Below are 22,836 nucleotides of genomic sequence, written 5' to 3'. Positions count from 1 at the left end.
TCATTCTGTGTCTCTGAGTCTCCTTGAGCTACTCGACCTGAAAACGGCCCCAAACGGCCCCCGACATGAGCCTTACTGTCATTACAGAAAGACGACAATATGGACGATCATCAGCCACACAAACAGAAGCACATGTACATTATATATGACCAGTCATAAGAGTCAATTTCTTGAAATTGGGATTTATGCATCATCTGAAAGCGGGATAAATAATCTTTCCATTGATGTATGGTTTGTTATGATAGGACAATATTTGTCTGAGATACAACTATTTGAAAATCTGGAATCTGAGGGAGCAAAAAAATCTAAATATTGAGAAAATCTCCTTTAAAGTTGTTCAAATGAAGTTCTTAGCAATGCATATTACTAATCAAAAATGAAGTTTTGATATATTTACTGTAGGAAATTTACAAAATATCTTCATGGAACATGATCTTTACTTAATATCCTGATGATATTTGGCATAAAAGAAAAATGTATAATTTTGACTCATACAATGTATTGTTGGCTAACACTGTTCGAGAAGCAGACACACTCTGTCAGTTTAAATCTAGATTAAAGACCCATCTCTTTAACCTGGTTTACACATAATACACTATCACATTTCTATAATTCAAATCCATTATAGGATTGTTAGGCTGCATTAATTAATTGTTACATCATTAGAAGAATGGCATCTACGCTAATATTAGTCTGTTTCTTTCTTATTCTGAGGTCACCGTAGCCACCCAGATCCAGACTGTATCCAGATCAGATGGTGGATCAGCACCTAGAGATGACCTCTACAGCAGGACACCTAGATGAGCCCCAGAGACTGACCCCCAGTGAAGACCCTGTCTCCAAGACGGCCATCGGGACAAGACCACAGGAACCAGATGAGTCCTCTACACAATCTCATTCTGCTTTAGTCTAGATTTAAACTGCTGATTTTGTCTGGCCAGAGGAGAATGACACTATTTTGACAAACTTTTCCCCGTCTAAATACTGTAAAGCTGCTTTGACACAATTTGCATTGTTAAAAGCGCTATACAAATAATAGTGACTTGACTTGACCTGATGTTTGTGATAGACAGATCAGGCTGATTAATCAAGTAATATTTGACCATTTCAAGATTATTAGCAGTGGCTGATAACTGTGTATGTTACTTTGGTTTTCATTATGTTCACTTCAGTTAAAGGTTCTGGAACGCCTGTATCTTCTGCTGCTGTGGATGTAAAATGCTGTATTAATCTACTCTGATGTTTTTGCTGCTCATCTCTAGTGCAAGCTGTTCCACGACAAAGGCCTGCCGTCTCAGAAACGCGGGATGACTGTTTATCCTCAGTGTCAGGACGCGCAAGATGTGTGCTGACAACTTAGCAGAGAGAGCAGCAACACTTCCATGCCGCGGCGTTCATTAGCAGCCGGTGTTAAAGTGTTACACTGCATCCTCACACTGAACACACACCTTGTCCAATCAGAATCAGAAATATAAATTTCAGAACGACTTTGCCATATATTTGCCTCTTTGCTCTTAGCAATTTTAATCCAATTCAAATCTGGATTACATCCGTTTCTGTAAACAGGAAGTTAAAAATTTTACTTTACATAACAGTTGACTCATATAATCTATTTATAACCCCACATCCATGACTTTATTATATCTCCGTGTCATGCAGCAGCTTGGGTGGAAGCAATCCGACTGACAGCTAAAAGTGAGCGTTTGGTGGTTTTGCAGGAGAAACACGGACTGCTTCGGATTCCTCCCGAGAGAACCCTTGCTGGCCCACTTTCTATGATTGCCACTCGATTACGCTTCCAGGAGTTCCTCATATGCCATCCATCCCACCAAACACAACCTCACTGCCGCCAATCCAGGACAGGAATATAAACACACATCGCTGAGCTCAGAAACACTCTCATGGAGAAACAACTTTCATCCTGCAGACAAAATCAATTACATGAATTGTGTGCGTTAGTGCTGCCCACTTTTTCAGCAGCATTGGTTCAGTAAGTATTTTGCCCATAGGGATTAAAAAAAACTTCATTAAAGCACTATAAGCCACGAATCAAACCAAACAAACATTAACTTTGATGTGAAGAAAGTAAATGAAAATCAGACAAAAAGACAAAGATGCAAGACTGTGAACTTAACCACTTTGACTAAAAAAACATTTCAATTAAATAAATGTACTATGTTTTAGTTTGATAATGTTTTTTATTTCATATTTAGAATTTTTAGGGGATGTTATTGTACTAAATTATATTTATGTACTCCATTTATTAAGGGTTAAGCACAGCACAGACCTGAAAAGGAAATAAACTGCCTTAAATCTTCAATTAACTTAAGTCTGGTCTCTTTTTAAAGAAAACATTTGGGAGATTACTGCTGAAGTGAAAAAAGTGAAACTAAAAAAGTTATAGAAGTTTAAGTTTATCATTATGAAAAATGCATATATAAATTATAACAAATATATATTTTCCAAACACATGTTTTACTCTAAAACTGCATGAAAATCATAAATCTAAACAAGCTATGTTCCAAATTTGAAGATAAGTGATAAAAGATAAGATTTAGTTTGGCCGCAGTACCAAATGCTACCAAATTCACTTCCCATTCATTTCCAATGCGTAATTTTTGACCGCGAACAATGCATGTGCCATAACCTTTATCAAGTTTCGTACCATTCTGATTAAGTAAAAAATTCTAAAAAAAAACAAAATAGGACAATTTTTCGGTCAAAAATGAGTGGGTTACACAGTGGGTTAATTAGGGAAAGAACTGCAATGCTATGAAGCTTTGTGAGTGACATTAATATACGTATATTGAGAATGATTAGTGACATTATTTGGAGTGGGCAGAGCTAAATATCTCTTTTGGTGTGATTTGCAAGGTGTGACTCTCTGATTGGTGGAATTTTCCATTTTCTGTACAGCATCATGGGTAATGTAGTTTTTCACCATTAATTCCACGATTAAACACAATTATTCTACAAATAAGCTGACTTAATGCAAACAGATGGGTTCACCAAAAGGGCATACAATCGATTAACAACCTCAGAGCTCACAACACGTCTGTCTTTAAAGGTTTATCAGAAATAGTTAAAAATAATTTTCCTTATGGAGAAAATAAATGGAGTTTTTATTTCCAGATCAAACTATTGCACTTCAAATGCACTGTTTTCAGCTAGTTTTGGAGGATTCATTTAATTACCCAAGACATCTAGAGTGAAAATAAAAATTCTGTCATCTACTCACCCTGATGTCATTCCAAACCTGTATGCATTTCATGTGAAACACAGAGGGGTTTTTGACATAATGTTTGAACTTTATGTCATACACTCTTTAAAATACAGGTTCTTTTATTGGCATCGATGGCTCCATGAAGAATCTTTAACATCCATGAAACCACTAAAGGTTCTTTATAGTAGAACAAAAAGTTATTAAATGTTCTTTACACTATGAAAGAAATATGCTTATTTTAAAAACTGATTACTGAAAGGTTCTTCGGGGAACCAAAAATATTTCTTCTATAACATTGCTGTAGAAACATCCTTTAAGAAGCTTTATTTTTAAGAGTATACAGTGAAAGCGCACACTGATATTTTTTGTTAGGCTCCACAACAATAATACCGTAAACGTAGACTATTATACTTAATATTCTAAGACTGTGAGGAACAAGCTGAAATTTAAGCCATCATGTTCCTCACTGTAAAGTCAGATTTATGACACAAGGGGAGCTAAATGTAGTGCACATGGAATACTTTTATGATGCTTTTCATTTCTAGACTAAATGATCATTTGTGACTTTACATTTACAGTATCTGCATATTACAGTTTTTTTTTAATCGTGCAGTGTTTAAGTATATCATTCATTTATTTAAAATATAATAAAACATATTGGGGTTAAAGTCACTTGTGTATTTTACATCATTGAAACATGTGAAACTATACGATTTCCAAGGTTTTTAGATTCCTCTGAACTGAGATAAGAATGTAAACATTTTTATGGAAGCTTGCACCAAAAAAAAAATAATAATAAATTATATAGATAGATAATTGTGACTTTTAAACTCACAATTCAGATATTTTTCTTGCAATTCTAAGTTTGTCTAGTAATTCTGACTTTTTTTGTCTGTTTGTCTGTATGTTTGTTTCTGCACTGGAATAAATAATACAGTAATTGTTTTTAATTTCACAATTCTGACTTTTTTTTCTTGCAGTTGTGAGTTCATATCTCACAGTTTGGCTTTTCTTCCCAGAATTGTGAGATATAAACTTAGAATTGCAAGAAATAATCTCGGAATTGCAAGATATAAATTTGCATTAAATAAAAAAAAGTCACAATTACATTAACGCAATTCTGACTTTATTCTCAGAAATTTGAGTTTACATCTCACAATTCTGTTTTTGGTTTCCACCATGGAATAAAAACAAAAAAAGCTACTTTTTGTCTTGCAATTCTGGCTTTTATTCTCCGTGAGATAAAAAAAAAAAAAAAATCAATTACCTTTATTATTATTTTTATCCTGTGGCAGAAACAGGCTTTCGTACATTTTAGTGATGCACGGCTACAGCAACATTATCATACACAAATAAATATGTGGAGGTTTTCATATATAGTCTTGCAAAGCATTGCCATCAATGCGTCGCTTCTGTAAGGGACTGAATGAAGGAACCGTGATCAAGTGAATTCCCCAACATGCCCATCAAAACCTGTTGAGTGACAGACAGACGGCAGGCAGTCGAGCAGCTGTGAACTAACAGGAGCGTTTGATATGATTTATCTGGGGACGTTCCTTCTGTCTTGCAGTGTGACGCAATTCTCTGTCTGTTCCCGTTCCAACCCACTCCAGGAACAACCATGATATTAACTATCACAGCCGAGATCCATTCTGCCTTTTGCATGCTTTGTTCTCAATTAATAGGCTACACCAATCAGCACATCTCACTCAAAAGACTTTGACATCTGCATGAATAGATAAATGTCTGTTGGACTGGTGCATAAGTGGCTGTGATGATTAAATATGAAATGCCACGCACCCTGCTGAGATGAGTTCAACAGTGCTTCTCAAACACACTGCAGTGGCAATTTGCATCTGCCCTTGGGTTCTCCTTCACAACACATAACGGCTATTTTAACCAATAATGCGAGCATGTCGAGCGTGAAAAATGCATGGTTCACTTCGAGTTCAGCGCCTCGACTCATGTTCATTAACCGAGAGATTAAAGGTAGGCTATTAAATTAAGACAGCAAGGGTAATATTAAAGAAGAGTGTTTGGGATCTCTATAGGGAAGCAGAAAACCATTACCCTCGACACGATGTCTGTCTCCTCAAGTCCCAGAGCTGCAAGAACGAAATGCTTTTAACCTGTTAACCCGCATCGGCCCGCGGGCGGGCCGGAAGGGCGTGGTCGGGCGTGGTCGGACTTTTTATTACCTTTGTTTTAGAACAATATTCAATCAATTATCATTAACTATATATCATTTGAAAGCTAAAACACTCAAGATTAACGATGTGAGCTTGTTTTTGAAATCAATACACCAGAGAGGAAAGGGTTAACAGAAATGCTGAAAGACCGGCCATTTAAAATGAACAAAGCGAACCGCAGTACTCACGTTTGATCGCCAATAGCGCTGGTCAGCTCAGACTATTCCAAGACACACCAGCATACATTTCAAGAGAAGGGTCCACTCTTCAAAATGCATCCACTTTTTAATCCAAAACAACGAAAAAATAGGGGAAAACACGATAGATCCTCCTTTGTTTACATAAGCGATTCGAGTTATAGTTATCGATAGCGTCCATTTTCCAATAAATATCGATTATAATTCGTATTCCAGCTTTGAAACGCCATCTATTTCCAGCAGAATCGTCTCTTCCGAGTAAGAATAGCCCTCCCTCGTCTCTCTCCTTCAATCGCAGGAGCTGTTATAACCCGGGACAGTAAGCGCGTCCGTGAATGGGTCAGCGAGGTGTCAATCCGGACACATCACAATAGGGGTGTTTGAACCCAGCCAATGCCTCGCCAGCACAGTTTTGATGGATGGAAGTGTTAGCCAACCACAAGGACGTTTAAAGTGATTGACAGTTTGAATAGTTTACGTAAGATTGTTTAGAGAATAGCTCGGCGTATTGTCCGTGTGTTTTCGTGCGCTCTCGGGTTACGCATGAAGCGTACACATAATGGCGTCGCGGCGCTACACAGACTGGCTATCAGCGAACAGATGTTGTCCAAAGCTCACATCTGAATCTCTCCATCGTGGATCTTCGACTTGAGAAGTGTTTCTGTGGCGTTTGGTGGTGTTTTGGAGGACGTGGGGAGAAAAATGGCTAATTTAGTAGCCGAATACGCGCTGAGATCGCTGGGAAGCGTGGATAGCATTAGCACGTAAGTGTCTCCACCCTCCTCTTGAATGTTTATGTGTCTTTATCATGTATTTGCAGCTTTTGTTTCATGTTAGCTGTTTTAGATTCTAAAAATGACAACGGAGAGGGATAATATGAGGGGATTACATGAGTTTTGTTCGTGTGGGTGGGTGGGTGTGTTTGTTTGTGGGTATGTCCCGGTTATTGTGTGTGTGTGCGCGCGTGTGTGTGTGTGTGTGTACAAAATGTAAACAGTGTTGCAAGTTTGATTTGTTTTGCTTACACACTTTCTCACTCTTTTTCTCTCACTCTTCCCTGTCTTTTCAGAGGTCTGGTGAATCCAGATGGTCAGAAAAAAAAACATTTTAGTGGCTGCTAGAGCGTCTTCCTCCACTGTAAATACTGTAAATAGTTTTTTTTTTTTTATTATTTAGTAATATTAGTAATAGTAATCTATTACTATATTAGTAAAATAGTAATATTCATAATATTCACCATATAAAATAAATAAAAAATACAAATGTTGTAAAAACAATGTATTTTGCATGTTTTGTGTTTTCACTAGTTCAAAAATGATCAAATCTGTTTTGGTTCACTGTTTTCATTATTGGAATTGTTCAGAATAAAGACTGTTTAGTTATGTTCAAATTCTGAAATAGTTTTGTGTTTTTTTGTGGTTTCATTGGTAGAGCAGTTCTGAATTGATATACATATGTAGTATGCAGTGTCTTATGGAGTCTCTAAATAGCATTTTTGAAAGGATTCCTAGACTTTTCTTGAAATAAAATATCCAAATGACTTTTCCAAAGCTTTTCTTGAAATGAAATACCATAAAGATGTACTTTCTGTAAGTCTTTACCTATAAAAAATTTATTATTTCATATTTTATTTCAGGAAATATTTAGGCGTTTTTTTTCAAAAATGCCATTTGTAGACTAACCAAATGACTAAATGAGTCAGCACTACAAATGCTGTTCAGAAATAGTTTTTTATTGTGTGTTTTGGTGGGCAGAGCAGTTCTGAATTGATATACATATATGTATTATGTAGTTTTGACTCATTTGGACATTTGTTTACAAAGTGTCTATTTGGGGTCTCCAAATGGCTTTTTTGAAAGGACGCCTAGATTTTTTTTAAATAAAAGCTTACAGAAACTACATTTTTGGGAGTATCATCCTCAAATTTGAATCAAAACATGGTCAGATGTTCAGCTTTATCTTTATGGTGTTTTCAGGCCTTTGGCATGAAAGTCTCATCCATTTTTCCCTTAGTGAGCTTCATTAAAACATATCGCGAGTCAATTTCATGTATATTTTACCTTGTTTTACTCTATTGCTATACTAATTTTGAGTTATTATGACTCTAGAGTAACAAAGGATCAAGTGTCTAGTTTCAAACAACACCAGATTTTTAAATATAGACCTTAGGGTTCAAGAGCTACAGACATTTTTATTTGGTTATATCGTTTTTTACAAAATGCTCAAAAATAGGGGCGCAGGGTAACAGGTTAACAAGTTCAAAGAACACAGACTGCAATAAACTGCTGCAAAGCTGCGGTCAGTCTCAGCGTCCCTGCTGAACGCTCGCTTGCCACAAAAGTGCATGATAACAGACTACTGAAAACCAAACATTTACTGAAAATTAGTATCAAGTGTCAAAATCTTCTTTAGATGCATCTTGCAACCTGCGACAACAGTTTTTTTTTTTCTCAAAACCTTCGTGCATCTTGTTGGCGTCCGAATTTTGTTTAACTAGTTACTTTTCGACAATTAAATCTGCATTGATTCAAATTTGGGCTATTCCTTCAATTTTTGCACCTATTAAACGCAGAAGCTTAGTGCACGCTCCGCGTTTATTATTTTGGTAACCAATTCATCCCGACGTTCTATTCTTTTTAGATGCATTTTAATAATAACCATAAACTAACGTTCCCGGAACGTGCATGGAACCAAAATTGAACGAACAGCGAACGCATCTATTCAAACGTTATTTTTCGTGAAAAACCGTTCAAGTGCATGCCGTTTCGTTCGTAATGAACAAGATGATGACGGTTTGATGAGCCGTGGAGTCATTGCAGAGTGACACATCTATCACTTCGCGTGCAATAGAGCGCTATAATGGAAAACGAACGAATGCATAACTTACAAATAATGATTTCTGACCACTGTTGTGTGATAAAGATGTGAATGAAGGGCATGCGGACGCGCTTACCGGGGTCACCCTGACTTCTCCGCGGATCCGCGCAGCTTCGGTCTCCAAATTCAAATGCCGTGATCACAGTCCACGTCTCTGCATATATACCACAGTATCACATAGAGGATGAGCAAAATGGCAAAAATAAACAGAGCTACGAGGATAGCCTTAGTCACTGGTGAGATGAGAGACTGCATTTCAGCAATTGGCAACAGTCCGCTGAGGCGCATGGATGCTCGGCTCGCTCGGCTTTTGACGCTAGAGTCTCTCGCGCTGACATTTCCAGCGAATCATTCACACGCGCTCCCGGTGAAGAAGCACCAAGAGCGATCACCTGGAGGAAGCCGGCCGGTGTTGATCATGACTGCAGACGCATCGGCTCTGGATCTGCTGTGGAACAGGTTGATTCACCTTTTTCAACTTCATCAGATGGACTTGTCCAATGAAGTGCCGTTTTAAGGGGGGAGACCACAGAGATTGACCCTCAATGATGGAATTGAACAAACTAAAGAATAAAGGAAGAACGTTATGAATGCTCACATTTGTTTATGACATAAATACGATTATTCTTTTTTTAAAATCTGAGAGTCTACCACTTTGGCCATTACAGCTATACTTTCAAGGGTTAAAACTTTTAGTTAGTTTCGGAGAATCCAGTTAGCCAACATCAATCTTAGACATTTTTTCTTTAACAAAACACTGACTTTTTGAGATATGTTTATGATGTCAATATTTTCTGATCTATAAATGTAAAATATCACCAGATAGCACACATACGTCTGCAAGATATCTGTTAAAGATCTCTTGATCTGGAAAGCATCTGCTGTCTACAAACGTCTGGCAGACGTCTTTCAGATGTCAATTTTACATACATTCTAAATCATAAACATCTTAAAGACATCTAATAAACGTCTATTTGATGTATAAAAGGAAACGTCCTATAGACGTATTGAAGAGCAGCAAACACCTTAAAAAATACGACATCAAATAGACGTCTCTGAGATCGGCACTCTTTGGATAACTTTCCATCCGATTATGACACTTTCATAAAGCACTCAAGTCGTGTATTGTTGCTATGGTTACCTCCTCAGCTATAGCAATTTGCTTGTTTAATGCCAGGTAAAATTACGCGCCCTGACTAACTTGTACTAATATTTTTGAGGTATGTTTGTGATAAATAACACTATAAAAAGTGTCAAATAATGGCATGGTTTTGGTTTTAGCCGATAAATCGCTCAAGTGCATACTGTTGCCATGGTGATCTCCTGAAGCAATCACAATTCCTGTTTGCTAGTGTGTGTTTAGATGTAAATACACACCCTTGACTTACTTTCGTATGTTTATGAAAAATAAAACTAGTGTCAAATATCGGCACTGTTTTGTCAACAAAATAGCCTACAACAGTGATAAAACAATGATTATTGAAATATGTTTAAGAAATAGCACACGTGCATCTCAGAGACGTCTATTTGATGTCTGCATTTACATCTGCAAGACGTATTTTTTAGGGTGTTTGCTCATCTACAGTACATCTATAGGACGTTTCCTTTTAGATGTCAAATAGACGTCTATTAGATGTCTTTAAGATGTTTAGAATGTATGTAAAACTGACATCTGAAAGACGTCTGTCAGATGTTTGTAGACAGCAGATGCTTTCCAGATCAAGAAATCTTTAATAGACATCTTGCAGACGTACATGTGCTATCTTCAGTGTTTCTACCTCAAATTTTCACATACTTGCCATTTCTTTGTAATTAGTTGTGAAATGCACGAGCAATTGCTTGAAGCAAACCCAACTCCAGTTTTTTTTTTTTTGCGGTGTAGGCTACACTTTTTGTGGTTACTCAAAAACCATGTAGCTTACTGTTTGTTTACTAACGTTACCGGATCAAGCCTCATCCGCACCGCGCCCTTCACCCGCGTGTAAATAAAGAATTAGCAGAGTTTGCGTATTGAGCGACAAACATGCCTAAAGACTGATATGACATTCAACTCCTGAGCTGCGGTTCCCGCTGGGTGGATCAAGTTCAACAGTAAAAGCTCTCCTGAACGTTAAAGAGGGAACTTCCCCAGAGGTCCGAAACGGATGAATGGAGCTGTGTCTCAAAAGCCCAGCACTTCAGGCAAAGGTGGGTTTCTAGCGAGCTGAAAGCCAATGCTGAAGCCCAAAACCGATGCTTAAGTAGGCTATAGGCAGCTCGCTAGGGTTTAAAGCAACTGCATTCATTGCGTTCTGGGGAAGTTCCCTCTCAACTTTTAGGAAACGTATATTGAGAAGTATTATTTGGGGGGTTGGGTGGGTGTGGGCAAAGTGCTCGTTAATGGAGGTCAAGAAACCTTGCTATGAATATAAACACGAATTCTACAGGACAACGAAAATGCATCAATAGCGGGAACGTCATGCACTGCGCTATACGGCATGCAACCCTTTGTCGAGTCGTGCAATGCTATAATGTGTCAAGCGGGGAGGGATTCCTAGTGCATCCTCAGCCCATGAGACTTCGGTGAGAAACCAGCGAGACAGACCTGCAATTGGATCCTACACAAGTCAATCCCACATGTGGGTGGGCGGTGGATTCAGAGCTGCACACCCTGTAAAGTTTGTTCAACAAAAGCTTGCGGGAAAGTTGCACATGCGAGCGAACGCGAATAATACTCACACCGCAATCTACACGCGCTACAAGTGAAAACAACTTAAAGTAACCTGCGTTTCAGACCCTGTTCAGCTCAGTTTCATTCAAGCCACAATGATGTCATACTTGTGGATTTTCGTGCTTGGGAGTTTAATCGTGACTGGAGTGAAGACACAAGGTAAGAGTTTACTTAAACTAGTTTAAAATTACATTTAAGAGTTTACTAACAAGAGATACTAACATTTCAAAGTTTCTTTGTTTTCTGCTTCCACATTTGTTTAGTGTTACCCATTCATGAAGTGATATTTATTTTTAAATTGGACATTGAAATTATATAAAGTATTAATTTTATATAAATTAATATATAAAGAGAGACCTCTGGATGAAATTGGAAGCATGCATGTTTCTTTTCTTCTTCTTTTTTTAGATAGAGTGACTCTGTATATCAACTCTAAGATCACGTTTAAGACAAAAGGACTATTATTATATATATGCATGATTGGAAATCCATCCATTCTGGGTTGAATGTTGTTGATCATGAAAATAACCCCCCCAGAAATGACTTGTTGAAGCTGTAAAGCCTTACCCAGCTCTGCCAGCAGCACAGCTCGCTGCATTTCCTCCTTTGTACATTGTGTTCTTGACTAACAGCTTTGGCCACTCAGAGTCTCAATGACTTCATCCAAATGTTTCGCACTTCTTAAACGTTTACATGATGTAACCAAATGTTCGGGATGGGGAGGAACGAATGTAAAAAGATTTAAGTGTCTGGCATTAAAAAAAATCCCATCTAAATACTGATTCCTCATCATCTTTAGTGATTTACAGGCCTGTTTATTGCTAATATGTAAAATTTCCTCCAGATGTAGAGGAGAACATGCATGCATTTCACATACTGTTGTAAACTGAGAAAGACTGAGGTGTAGTCTCAGAAATTCAATCCAGTCCCAGATGTAGACCACACCCTGTATGGAGAATATGGTGGAGTTAGGGATGCTTTTGATGCACCCGAGGGAGATTGCGTTCTGAGAGACGCAGCGAGGCACATGCATGGCCACAGCCTTGGATTTTTGTATTCTGTTGCGCAGAGAGAAGCTCTTTGTTTGGTGTTTGTGTGGACAGGTGTGTTGCCAACCGTCCTGCTCTCTGCTCTAGAGTAAACTTCCTTTGTGTCTCTTAATCTGACAACTGTGCCAATGGCATCAAATAAAAGGCCGGCTGTGGAAATTAAAAGCTTGAGAGACAAAAATCATTTAAGTCATTAGCAATTGTGCAAATGCATGCAGGATTTCACTCCATTCGATGACACAAAAGCCAATGAAACGTGACGACCTTGAAAGGAGGTGTTACATAATGCATCTGCGTCATTTTATAACACAAAAGGCATATGAAGACATGATGCACGAAGTGCTGGATGGCCATCAGGCGAGCCGGCTAATAAAACAAACAAAACTGCTGGTAGATTAACATACCACTACATTTGCATTAAAACTGAAGATGCATCTGTTTAAGATCATATCAAAACATATCCCTTCATTACCATGTTGACAAGCAAGCAGTCAAGAGTTTGGATGCATCTATGATGGTTTTCCACATTTTAGAATAATAGTAAATGGAGATGCACTGAAATCAATATTCTGATTAATACTGAAAACCAATAAATAGCACACATTAAACTCCTTTATTATCCTATTTATGATAGAAGTGGAAAACAAAACACTAACAACTAAAATCAGTTGTTTTAAATGTAACAAGTGACTTTATGCATCACAACATTTTAATGTAGTGTATGAAAAATACATGTTATTTTAAATTCTTAGTGCTGTAAAAGATTAATTTTAAGTGTTTTTTATCATCATCGAGATACTATTAATGCATGGAAGGATATTCTGGACAATTTTGAAAAGGAATTGCAAAGTGTATTTTCAATTGCATTTTCTATATTAATGGATTTGTTAATATTTTGATTCATTTTTGTCATTGTATTTTCTGATATCATGTTAAATTTAGTTAGCTTTTGTCATTTTATTTATTTAATTATTATTATTATTTTTAAATATGTCTTGAAAATGAAAATGAGAGAAGCTGCCTTGGAAACTACCTGAAATAAAAATACGTTTTTTACATTTTATTTTATCTCAAGTATTGTTTTTTTAATGGCTTAAGTTTTATTAAACTATAATAACCCTGACTCTAGATGACCATAAAGATACAAATGTAAAAATACAGGAAAATGAGCATGCACAATTAAATATCAAATTTAAAATATAAAATATCACATACTGGCTGATATACAGTATATTGTCAAATATTAATAACCCATTTAGTACTAACATATAGTGCATCCATAATAATAAAGCAAACATATGACCGGTTTTATGAGTGAAGCAGATATTTGTGCATGCATTAGGATAAATGTCACGTGTGTTTTGTTTTTCAGACGATGGAGTGGAAGGTACAGAGAATACAGGTATGTTTCCATCATCTCGTGAGCTGTAATAACTCTGACCACACCCTTCTCTGTTAGCAAACTTCCTCAGCGACGAGCCAAAGCAATATAACTGAGCAACGGCAAGATTTTACGGCTCTGACTTCAGGTTTATTTTACAGTTCCTCATAACAGCGATCTCACAGTGTGTTTGTTCAGCTCAACCCGTTGACCGGGTTCAGTATATAACACTTGCTGCGACACCTGGTTTTGTTTCTTTTGTTAAAGATGATAACGATGATAAACGTGGGTTGCTAATTTACCTTTTATCTAATATCCAGATGATCCAGCAGATGACCTTGCGCCAGAGGAAACAACCGATCCTGATGAAGGTGATGGTAAGCTTCATGCAATTGAGTTTACAGCAGGAGATCTTGATGCTACATGCAAAAACCAAAAACACAAATCATGCATATTTAGGATGAAAAGTAAAAATAATTATGAGAGCAATTGTGCTTCATTGCTGACGTCAGAGACTGTGAGTGTTTTACACAAATGCAGTCAAATCAGACAGATGTCAACATGGACACGGTGTTCATGCCCTCATGCTCCAAAACCATCAACAAAACCAAAAACAGAAGTAAATACGAGCCGGGCGATATTAAATACGGGTCTGGTATCACCACTCGATATCCAACAAAAAATCTGCGTCCTGAAGCAAAAGCAGTGAGAACGGTGATCTACACCAGCAAGAGATCGTTTTCATGGAGCTAATTTGTGGGTGTGATTTATTTCAGAGGAACGTCACTCTCATATTCATTGTTTGTAGGATTTATACAAAGTGCTGCTGTCTAGATCTCTTTCTGTATGAACAAAATCATGAAAACATATAGTACGTTTATATCATGACAGGGAAAGTTCTCACAACTTTAAAAAAAAAAGTTATATAAATGTTAGGACAAAGTGTGTTTAACTTTATTAATATGTAATATATCCATTCTCATAACTTTGAGTTATGAGAAAATGTTCTGTGACGTTATTGAGATCCTTATGATGTTATTTGTATTTGATGAACATTCTAATAATGCTTAGAGAAAATGTTCTTTATTTAGAAAATGCTTAAAATATTAAAACTAAACATTCAAGTAACATTTTATACTCTTAATTCTAAAGAGATTGACTAACATTCTTAGAATATATTAATGTATATAAATGAGTAGAGCACTTTTTTTTGTAACCTTTCAATAATGAAACATTTGAAAACAATGTTTCCACAACTTTTAATTAAAATCAATGCATTGAGTTAAAGGAATGTAATAATTTGTAGCATTTACACATTTTGAAGTAATAAAAACATGATTAAGCATTGGTCTTTGAACCAATTACTCTGATCTATTATTTCAGTTAAAATGAACAGCATAACAGTAATGTTACGCATGCAAACTGAATAAATAACTAAGATGTTATTTAGTGCAGTCATTGCTCATCTGCTAAATGTGATCTAAACCTTCATGTAGCCAAACACAACCATAAACACTTAGAAACTCAAACATAACAGCACTAAACACTCTTTCTCTTCACTAGAAACATATAAGATAACACTTACTTACTTACTTATCCAGTGCAAAGAACTGCTGCATTTCAACTGCAAAGTTATCAAGTTACAAGTTCATTCAATTACTACAATTAAAGAAAATCAATGCAAAACACCAGTTTAAATGGCACTTCACACTTTAAATTGCACAATATTAAGTTGATGTAATGATCAGCGTTATGATGTCAATAGAAATCTTTCAGGAACTGATCACTGAAAGGACCAAAAATGCTTCTTATGGCTTTTTACTTTATTTTTAAGAGTATATGTGATCATGAAACACTTCTTGAATTAATATATCTGGCTTGAAATAGAAAAATGTCATGTTCTGGCCACAGCTGGTAATGTTGGACCCAGTCTGTTTAGCAGATCCCCTCAGAAGATATTCATTTATCTGTTTAACACAGAAATGAGTCTGAAAGCCAAACTGTGTTTTGTCAGGCGTCCAAACTAGTCATTAACAGACTCTACTGTCAGCAATCAGGCCGACTGAAATCAGCTCATGAGTTCATTAGTTGTGTGTTTCTCCAGGATTTCTGACCAGCGGGAATTCAACAGGTGTTTTTATCCCAAAGCAATGGAAAATTACTGCTCCCAACAAAATCCCTGAGAAAGAGATATCTTCTCTTATCTGCAACTTACTCGTGAAAGCAACAGCACACGGCTGATTGAATTAAATACACTGCAGCTCACAAAATTTGAAATAATTTAGATTTTTTATTTATATATTGGAAACTGTGATGCACTACCATTCAAAACTCTGGAATAAGAAAGATTTAAAACAATATTTATATACATGTAATACTTTTAATCATCAGGGAAGCATTAAATTGATCAAAAGTGGCAGTAAAGACATTTATAATGTTACAAAAGTTGTGAAAATGCTGTTCTTTTGGACTTTCTATTCATCTGTGAATCTTGAAAAATAAAATATATCACGGTTTCCACAAAAATATTGTGCAGCACGACTGTTTTCAACATTGATAATAATAATCAGAAATGTTTGTTGATCAGTAAATCAGTATATTATTATGATTTCTGAAGATCATGTGACACTGAAGACTGGAGTAATGATGCTGAAAATACAGCTGCAGATCACAGAAATACATTACAGTTTAACACATATTCACAGAGAAAACAGCTGTTTTAGATTATAATAATATTTCACTATTTTACTGTATAAATGCAGCACTGGTGAGCAGACTTTGTTTTGTAAAATGGCCTCAAAATGTTCTCTAGCAGTGGCATCGTACGATCGAATGAGGTTTTTTAGACGTGTGCCCGTATCATTACGATTCCACACCATTTCTAAGCGTTGGCAGTGATTCCTGGCTTTCTCCGAATGCAAAGCGTTGACAGGTTTTGTGAGTCTGTGCTTCAGGAATGGCTTGTTCTGAACTTCATCTTTGTTCAGGGCATGAAAGTGAACGTTTTGTCAAAACTGACTCTCAAAGGCACTGATTCAGAGGTTTTTGTTGGATTTAGTAACTAGTTAAGTGTCACCTTCTAATGCAGCGATGAGTCTGTTCGACTATTTACTTAGATATTTCAGATACAATTCCTCCAAGTTTAAAGGAATAGTTCACCCCAAAATTAAAATTATGCCATTTTGGTATTTTTTTTACTCACATTCATGTCGTTCCAAACCCGTATGACTGAATGAATTGTCTTTCTTGAAACACAAAAGAAGATGCATGCATGAAGATTTTGTCTTTGCACACAATGAAAGTGGATAAAGTGTATATTACATGTTGTCTGAGATCATATGACGGGAAACACGGTTGATTTTTACATGTTATGTGGCAGCAAACCTGCATTTGGGAACTATTCTTAAACTATATTATAGTTTTTACATTGATTTTACCATTAGTAAGTGGTGTTTTATTAGGGTTAACTGCAACTAAGACAATTAAAAATCATTTTCAGTAACTGAAATAAAGCTGAAATCAAATAAAATTCAATATTAGATGAAAAACTTCAGCTGTAAGAAAATCCAATATTTTATATTATATGCAACTAACTGAAATAAGTTGAAGAACTAAGTTACTAGTTAAAAAAACAAAACTAAATGCTTCTAAAATGCTTAAATGTTTTCTTGGGTTGGTCGTTATTTTATAAACGTTTTCTTGTCGTAATTAGATTTGTCATTATTTAAAGTTTACAAAAACCTTCCCAAAACGTTCTACTAATTATATTTTCACCAAAAATAAGGTTATATGAATGTTTATTTTTAATATTCTAAGAACGTTTTCGTGTCGTGATTATAGCGTTATTTAAAGGTTACAAAAACGTTTCTTAGACATTCATCAAGTACAGAGAACATCATAAGAACACTGATCTTTTCTCAGCATTAAGAGAATGTATATCACATATTATTAAAGTTATAAGAACGTTCCATAAACATTACTTGTTTACTATGAACGTTACTATGAATGTTTGTCCATTTATATAACTTATATAACACCACTGATTTCCCTTGGATTTTCATGTGGAAACAAATGTGCATTTATGATACGAGAGGAAGATTATCGTAATTTAGACTTTTTGTATATATAGTCATGTTAAGGCATTAACGCTCCTCTAAAGCTGACATGAGCAGGTTTGTTCTTGATAAAGCCCCTCGCTGGATGTTTCTGGTGTGACGGTAGAAACGCAGAACTGTCCCGACACGTAACATATAGATATTATATACACTGAAAACACAGCCGCGGGAGATTTAGCGCTTGATTCGGTGATTTATGGTCACCGGTGTGCTTGAGGAGAGCTTGCACAAACGAGAAGAGAGATATGATCCGACAGCAGCTGATGCTCCTGATGCTGACTGCAACCAGATCAAAGAGGACAAATCTGTGGGATGCTGTCTGATTGAGAGATCTCTGTGTTTCAGCTGCAGATGCTGAAAAACCAGCTGAAGAACCAGCACCTGAAGAAACACCTGAGGAACCAGCAGAGGCGGCAGCAGGTTAAACAAACACAGACATTAAAATTAAAGCACAGTGATTTTACCACGAGTAAGTGGTGTTCTTAGCAGGGCTTACTTAACTATGGCTATTAAAAATCGAAATAGCCTGAAATAGCATAAAAATATTAATAAATAAATAGTGAAATAAAAATAAAATATAAATATTAGATGGAAAAACCTAAACTTGGCAGCTAAGTAACACACTAACTGGAAATAAATAAGAGCTAAAACTGAAACCAGGGTGATTATTAAGTAAAACTAAAATTAAAAGCATAAAAATGTCACTTGAAATGAAATAAAAGCAAAAAAAGCCTGTAACACTAGCTTGCTGTATACGTTTTCTATTCTATCTGTTTTCTTTTTATTTATTATATAATTTAAAAAAAGAAGCTTGTTACGTGTACTGCGTTACAAAATTACTAAAACTTTAACTGAAAATACACAAATAAAAACTAATTCAAACTATTTATAAAAAACTATAACACTGACTAAAACTATTAAAAATATTATAGTTTAAATAATTCAGTAATTGAAATTAGGATTCAATAAAATATAAATATTAGATGAAAAAGAGTCAAGTCAATATTATTTGTATAGAGCTTTTAATAATGCAAATTGTGTCAAAGCTGCTTTACATCGGCTTGAGATTAAACTGGGTGGCTTTATATCAGCTTTACAGTATTTAGACGGGAAATAATGTGTCGAAATAGTGTCATTCTCCTCTGGCCAGACACAATCAGCAGTTTAATCTAGACTGGAATCTTGAAATCTAGATTTAAAATTCAAACTTGATACAAATTTGAAATGTAACATTGGCAAATAACTGAAATACGTTTAAGTTGAAGGACAGACGGGGACTAACTGGAAGTAAATTTTTAGATAATTTTGATAATAATAATCAGAATAAAGAGTTAGTCTGTTAGTCAATGCATTATCTGTATAATAACGCAGTGTTGTCTTTGTGTGTTAATAGAGCCTGAAGCTGAAGACACAAACCCTGACACAGGTACACTTCATTTATTTAGTATTATTCAGTCACCAAAGAAACTCAAGAAGAGCTTTAAAGCGTTTTAACCCTGATGTGTGTTTCCTCAGACGCCGCGACAGAAGATGCTGCAGAAGAAACACCAGCAGGTGAAAACCATTACACTCCACTAAAAACCCAGATTCAGAACAGCCATAGACACCTGATAGATCAGGACAAGAGGTTTCTAACAGATAATGTGTCCCAGTTATTCTCAGCCCTGAAATATTTCATAGCCAGAAGCTGCTCTTTCTGAACGCAGTCTTTAATGAAATGTGTTCAAATATCCTGTAACCATGAAGGCCTGGAAAAGTCATAGAAATGCATCGGTCTGTGGGCCAGGAAGCCTGTAATAATCATGTGGTTTTAACTATGACGTATTTTCCTCTCTATTGCCGTTTCGCTGAAAAAACAGACGCAACAGATCAGACACGCTGGTCTGGCAACTAAACCGGTTCAAGCTGAAACACTGACATTACTGGAAATAAAATAACTGAGACTATTAGAAATCATTCAGGAATGGAAATAAAGCTGAAATACATTTTTAGTTTGGTCAAAAAGTTAACTTCAGTTTGTTATATTATATACAAAAAGTTAAAAGTTAACCTGTCTATTAATATCCAGGATATTAATAATTCAATATTATATTAGATTAAAATTAGAAATGTTGCCTTGGAAACTACCTAAAATAGATTAAATTAATAAACTAAAGCTGAAGCAAAAACCAAATTAAAACTAAAATGATTAAAATTATTATTTTCAGTAATTAAAATGAAGCTGTAAAGTAAAATATGAAAAACAACCAAAAACCTGACATTTTGTTGAAATAAGTTTAAGAACTAAAGTTTCTTTTAAAGTTCCTAAAGTTACTAACTGGGGGATAAAAAACATGAACTAAAACTAAAATTATATAAATAATAATAATTTAAAAAAAATTCCGTAATTGAAATAAAGCTTAATTATATAAGAAAATATAAATAATAGATACAAACCTTGGAAAATAACTGAAATAAGTTTAAGCTAAAGCACTAAAATTACTAAATAGAAATTAATAAAAACTAAAATAAGAATAAATTAAAACTAAATAGAAATATTAAAAAATAATAATAAAAATAAAAGAAAATGACAATACTAAAAATGACAAAAGCACAACTAAAACTAAAATTATAAAAAATAATAATATCAGTAATTGAAATATAGCTTAAATATATTAAAATATAAATATTAGATACAAACCTGGGAAACTATAACTGAAATAAGTTTAAGCTGAAGCACTAAAATTACTAAATAGAAATTAATAAAAACTAAAATAAGAATAAATTAAAACTAAATAGAAATATGAAAAATAGTCAATGAAACTAAAAATGACAAAAGCACAACAAAACTAAACTGAAAACTGAAAAAGTGAGAGTAATAAAAGAGATGCAGTGTTTGAAACGGTGCTCAATAAACACTGCAATGTGAAGTTAGTGGGATGATGGTTCACACAAACAGTCAGTCTCGACCCGGAGGACTGATGTGTGTCTGACCGCTGTTCCTCTGGTTTTGCTCCATCAGCTGAAGAGGAACCTGCTGCAGAAGAAGCAGAAGCTCCAGCAGAAGCAGGTAGAAACACCAGACTCTGTTTCTCTGCTGTTTTGACTCTTGCGGCCGGTGTTTTGGCGTCAAACACTGTGGCATTTTCAAATGACTTTCACAAAACGGTATTCAGGATGTTTTCCTCCCAAACTCATCCTTATAATGGGAACAGAAGTCATACTGCAGCACTTTCTGTAAAACTCTCTGTTCATCGTAACGGCTGATGGTTTCTTGGAATAATTGTCTGAATATGAGTGAAGATGCTCTTATCCAAAGCATCTTACACAAGAGATAATAAGAAATAAAGATTTGAAATATTAGTTTTGTGTTGACAATTTGAAACTAACTTCTAAAGCATTTAAATCAAATTTTGTGCATTCAAAAAATATTTGTCAAATTTATGCATTTGAATTGCATGTAAAAATTGTATTTATTTGAATTACACAGTTTTAGCTTAAACATAAATGTGATGCATAAATGAAGCTGATCAGATTTCTGTAAAATTAGTAATAAACTGAAAGTGTTTTTAATGCACCATAACAAGGTTTACATATTTATCATCAATAAATCCAATTTGTTACAATCTCAAACATTTATCTTATTGATAATTAAATAAATGCATTATTTTGAATAATATGGTTATTTAAATTAAATCAGTTAGATGCAAATATTTAATAATAAACTATAGTAATATTTTGTTAGTATTTTGAATTAGATTTTATTTTTATATGTTCTGCTTTCATGTTAATTTTAGTTATTTCCTTTTGCATTTTTGTCATTAAGTTTTTGTTGTTTTTAAATATGCTTTGGGAAGTTGTGGCCTAATGGTTAGAGAGTCGGACTTGTAATCCAAAGGTTGTGGGTTTGAGTCTCGGGCCGGCAGGGATTGTAGGTGGGGGGAGTGAATGTCCAGCGCTCTCTCCACCCTCAATACCACGACTGAGGTGCCCTTGAGCAAGACACCGAACCCCCAACTGCTCCCCGGGCGCCGCAGCATAAATGCTACCCACTGCTCCGGGTGTGTGTTCACTGCTGTGTGTGTGTGTGTGTGTGTGTGTGTTCACTGCTGTGTGTGTGCACGTTGGATGGGTTAAATGCAGAGCATGAATTCCGAGTATGGGTCACCATACTTGGCCGTATGTCTTTTCACTTATTAGAGCTTACAGCTCATGAAAGTCAAAAATCAGTTTCTCAAAATATTTGAATATTTACATTTGAGTTTCAATTAATGACCATCACTACAGTATAAATTCAGAGTATCTCTTGTTCTTTGAAACCACAATAATGGAGAAGACTGCTGACTTGGCAATGATCCAGAAGATGAACATTGACGTCCTCCACAAAGAGGGTAAGTCACAGAGGGTCATTACTGAAAGCTGTGGCTGTTTACAGAGTGCTGTATCAAAGCATATTAAATACAAAGTTGACTGGAAGGAAGAATTTGGGTAGGAAAAGGTGCACAAGCAACAGGGATGACCGCAAGCTTGAGAATACTGTCAAGCAAAGCTGATTCAAACACTTGAGAGAGCTTCAGAAGGAGTGGACTGAAGCTGGAGTCAGTGCATCAAGAGTCTCCACGCTCAGACGTCTTCAGGAAAAGAGCTACCAAGCCACTTCTGAACCAGAGACAACGTCAGAAGCATCTTACCTGGACTGTGGAGAAAAAGAACTGGACTGTTGCTCAGTGCTCCAAAGTCCTCTTTTCAGATGAAAGTAAATTTTGCATTTCATTTGGAAATCAAGGTCCCAGAGTCTGGAGGAAGAGTGGAGAGGCACAGAATCCATGTTGCTTGAAGTCCAGTGTGAAGTTTCCACAGTCAGTGATGATTTGGGCTGCCATGTCATCTGCTGGTGTTGGTCCACTGTGTTTTATTAAGTCCACAGTCAACGCAGCCGTACCAGGAGATTTTAAGCACTTTATGCTTCCATCTGCTGACAAGCTTTATGGAGATGCTGATTTCCTTTTCCAGCAGGACTTTAGCACCTGCCCACAGAGCCAAAACCACTTATAAGTGGTTTGCTGACCATGATATTACTGTGCTTGATTGACCAGCCAACATGTCTGACCTGAAC

The 22,836-nt window shown here is 35.8% G+C and overlaps 2 protein-coding genes across 9 annotated transcripts in view; both read left to right on the top strand.

The window, feature by feature from the left end:
* The window catches only part of LOC306877381 (uncharacterized protein), a 109,565-nt gene that overhangs the window by 72,025 nt on the left and 14,704 nt on the right, over positions 1-22,836 (top strand). The window lies entirely within an intron of this gene.
* Positions 10,988-22,836, top strand: part of LOC306877380 (uncharacterized protein) — a 34,241-nt gene continuing 22,392 nt past the window's right edge. For 2 of the 8 annotated variants that reach the window (XM_079429129.1, XM_079429131.1), the window contains exons 1-7: positions 11,148-11,355; positions 13,618-13,647; positions 13,947-14,003; positions 18,087-18,161; positions 19,135-19,167; positions 19,257-19,295; positions 20,743-20,790. In XM_079429129.1, the coding sequence (XP_079285255.1) occupies positions 11,292-11,355; positions 13,618-13,647; positions 13,947-14,003; positions 18,087-18,161; positions 19,135-19,167; positions 19,257-19,295; positions 20,743-20,790 (346 nt within the window). In that variant the 5' untranslated portion in view covers positions 11,148-11,291. Of the gene's footprint in view, positions 11,356-13,617; positions 13,648-13,946; positions 14,004-18,086; positions 18,162-19,134; positions 19,168-19,256; positions 19,296-20,742; positions 20,791-22,836 lie in introns of all 8 variants that reach the window. The other 6 variants (XM_079429134.1, XM_079429130.1, XM_079429127.1 and 3 more) reach the window with 5 other exon arrangements.

Source organism: Barbus barbus (genome assembly GCF_936440315.1).
Source record: "Barbus barbus genome assembly, chromosome: 11".
Classification (NCBI taxonomy): Eukaryota; Metazoa; Chordata; class Actinopteri; order Cypriniformes; family Cyprinidae; genus Barbus; species Barbus barbus.
The sequence above is the reverse complement of the archived record's forward strand: the minus strand, read 5'-3'. Positions and strand labels throughout refer to the sequence as shown.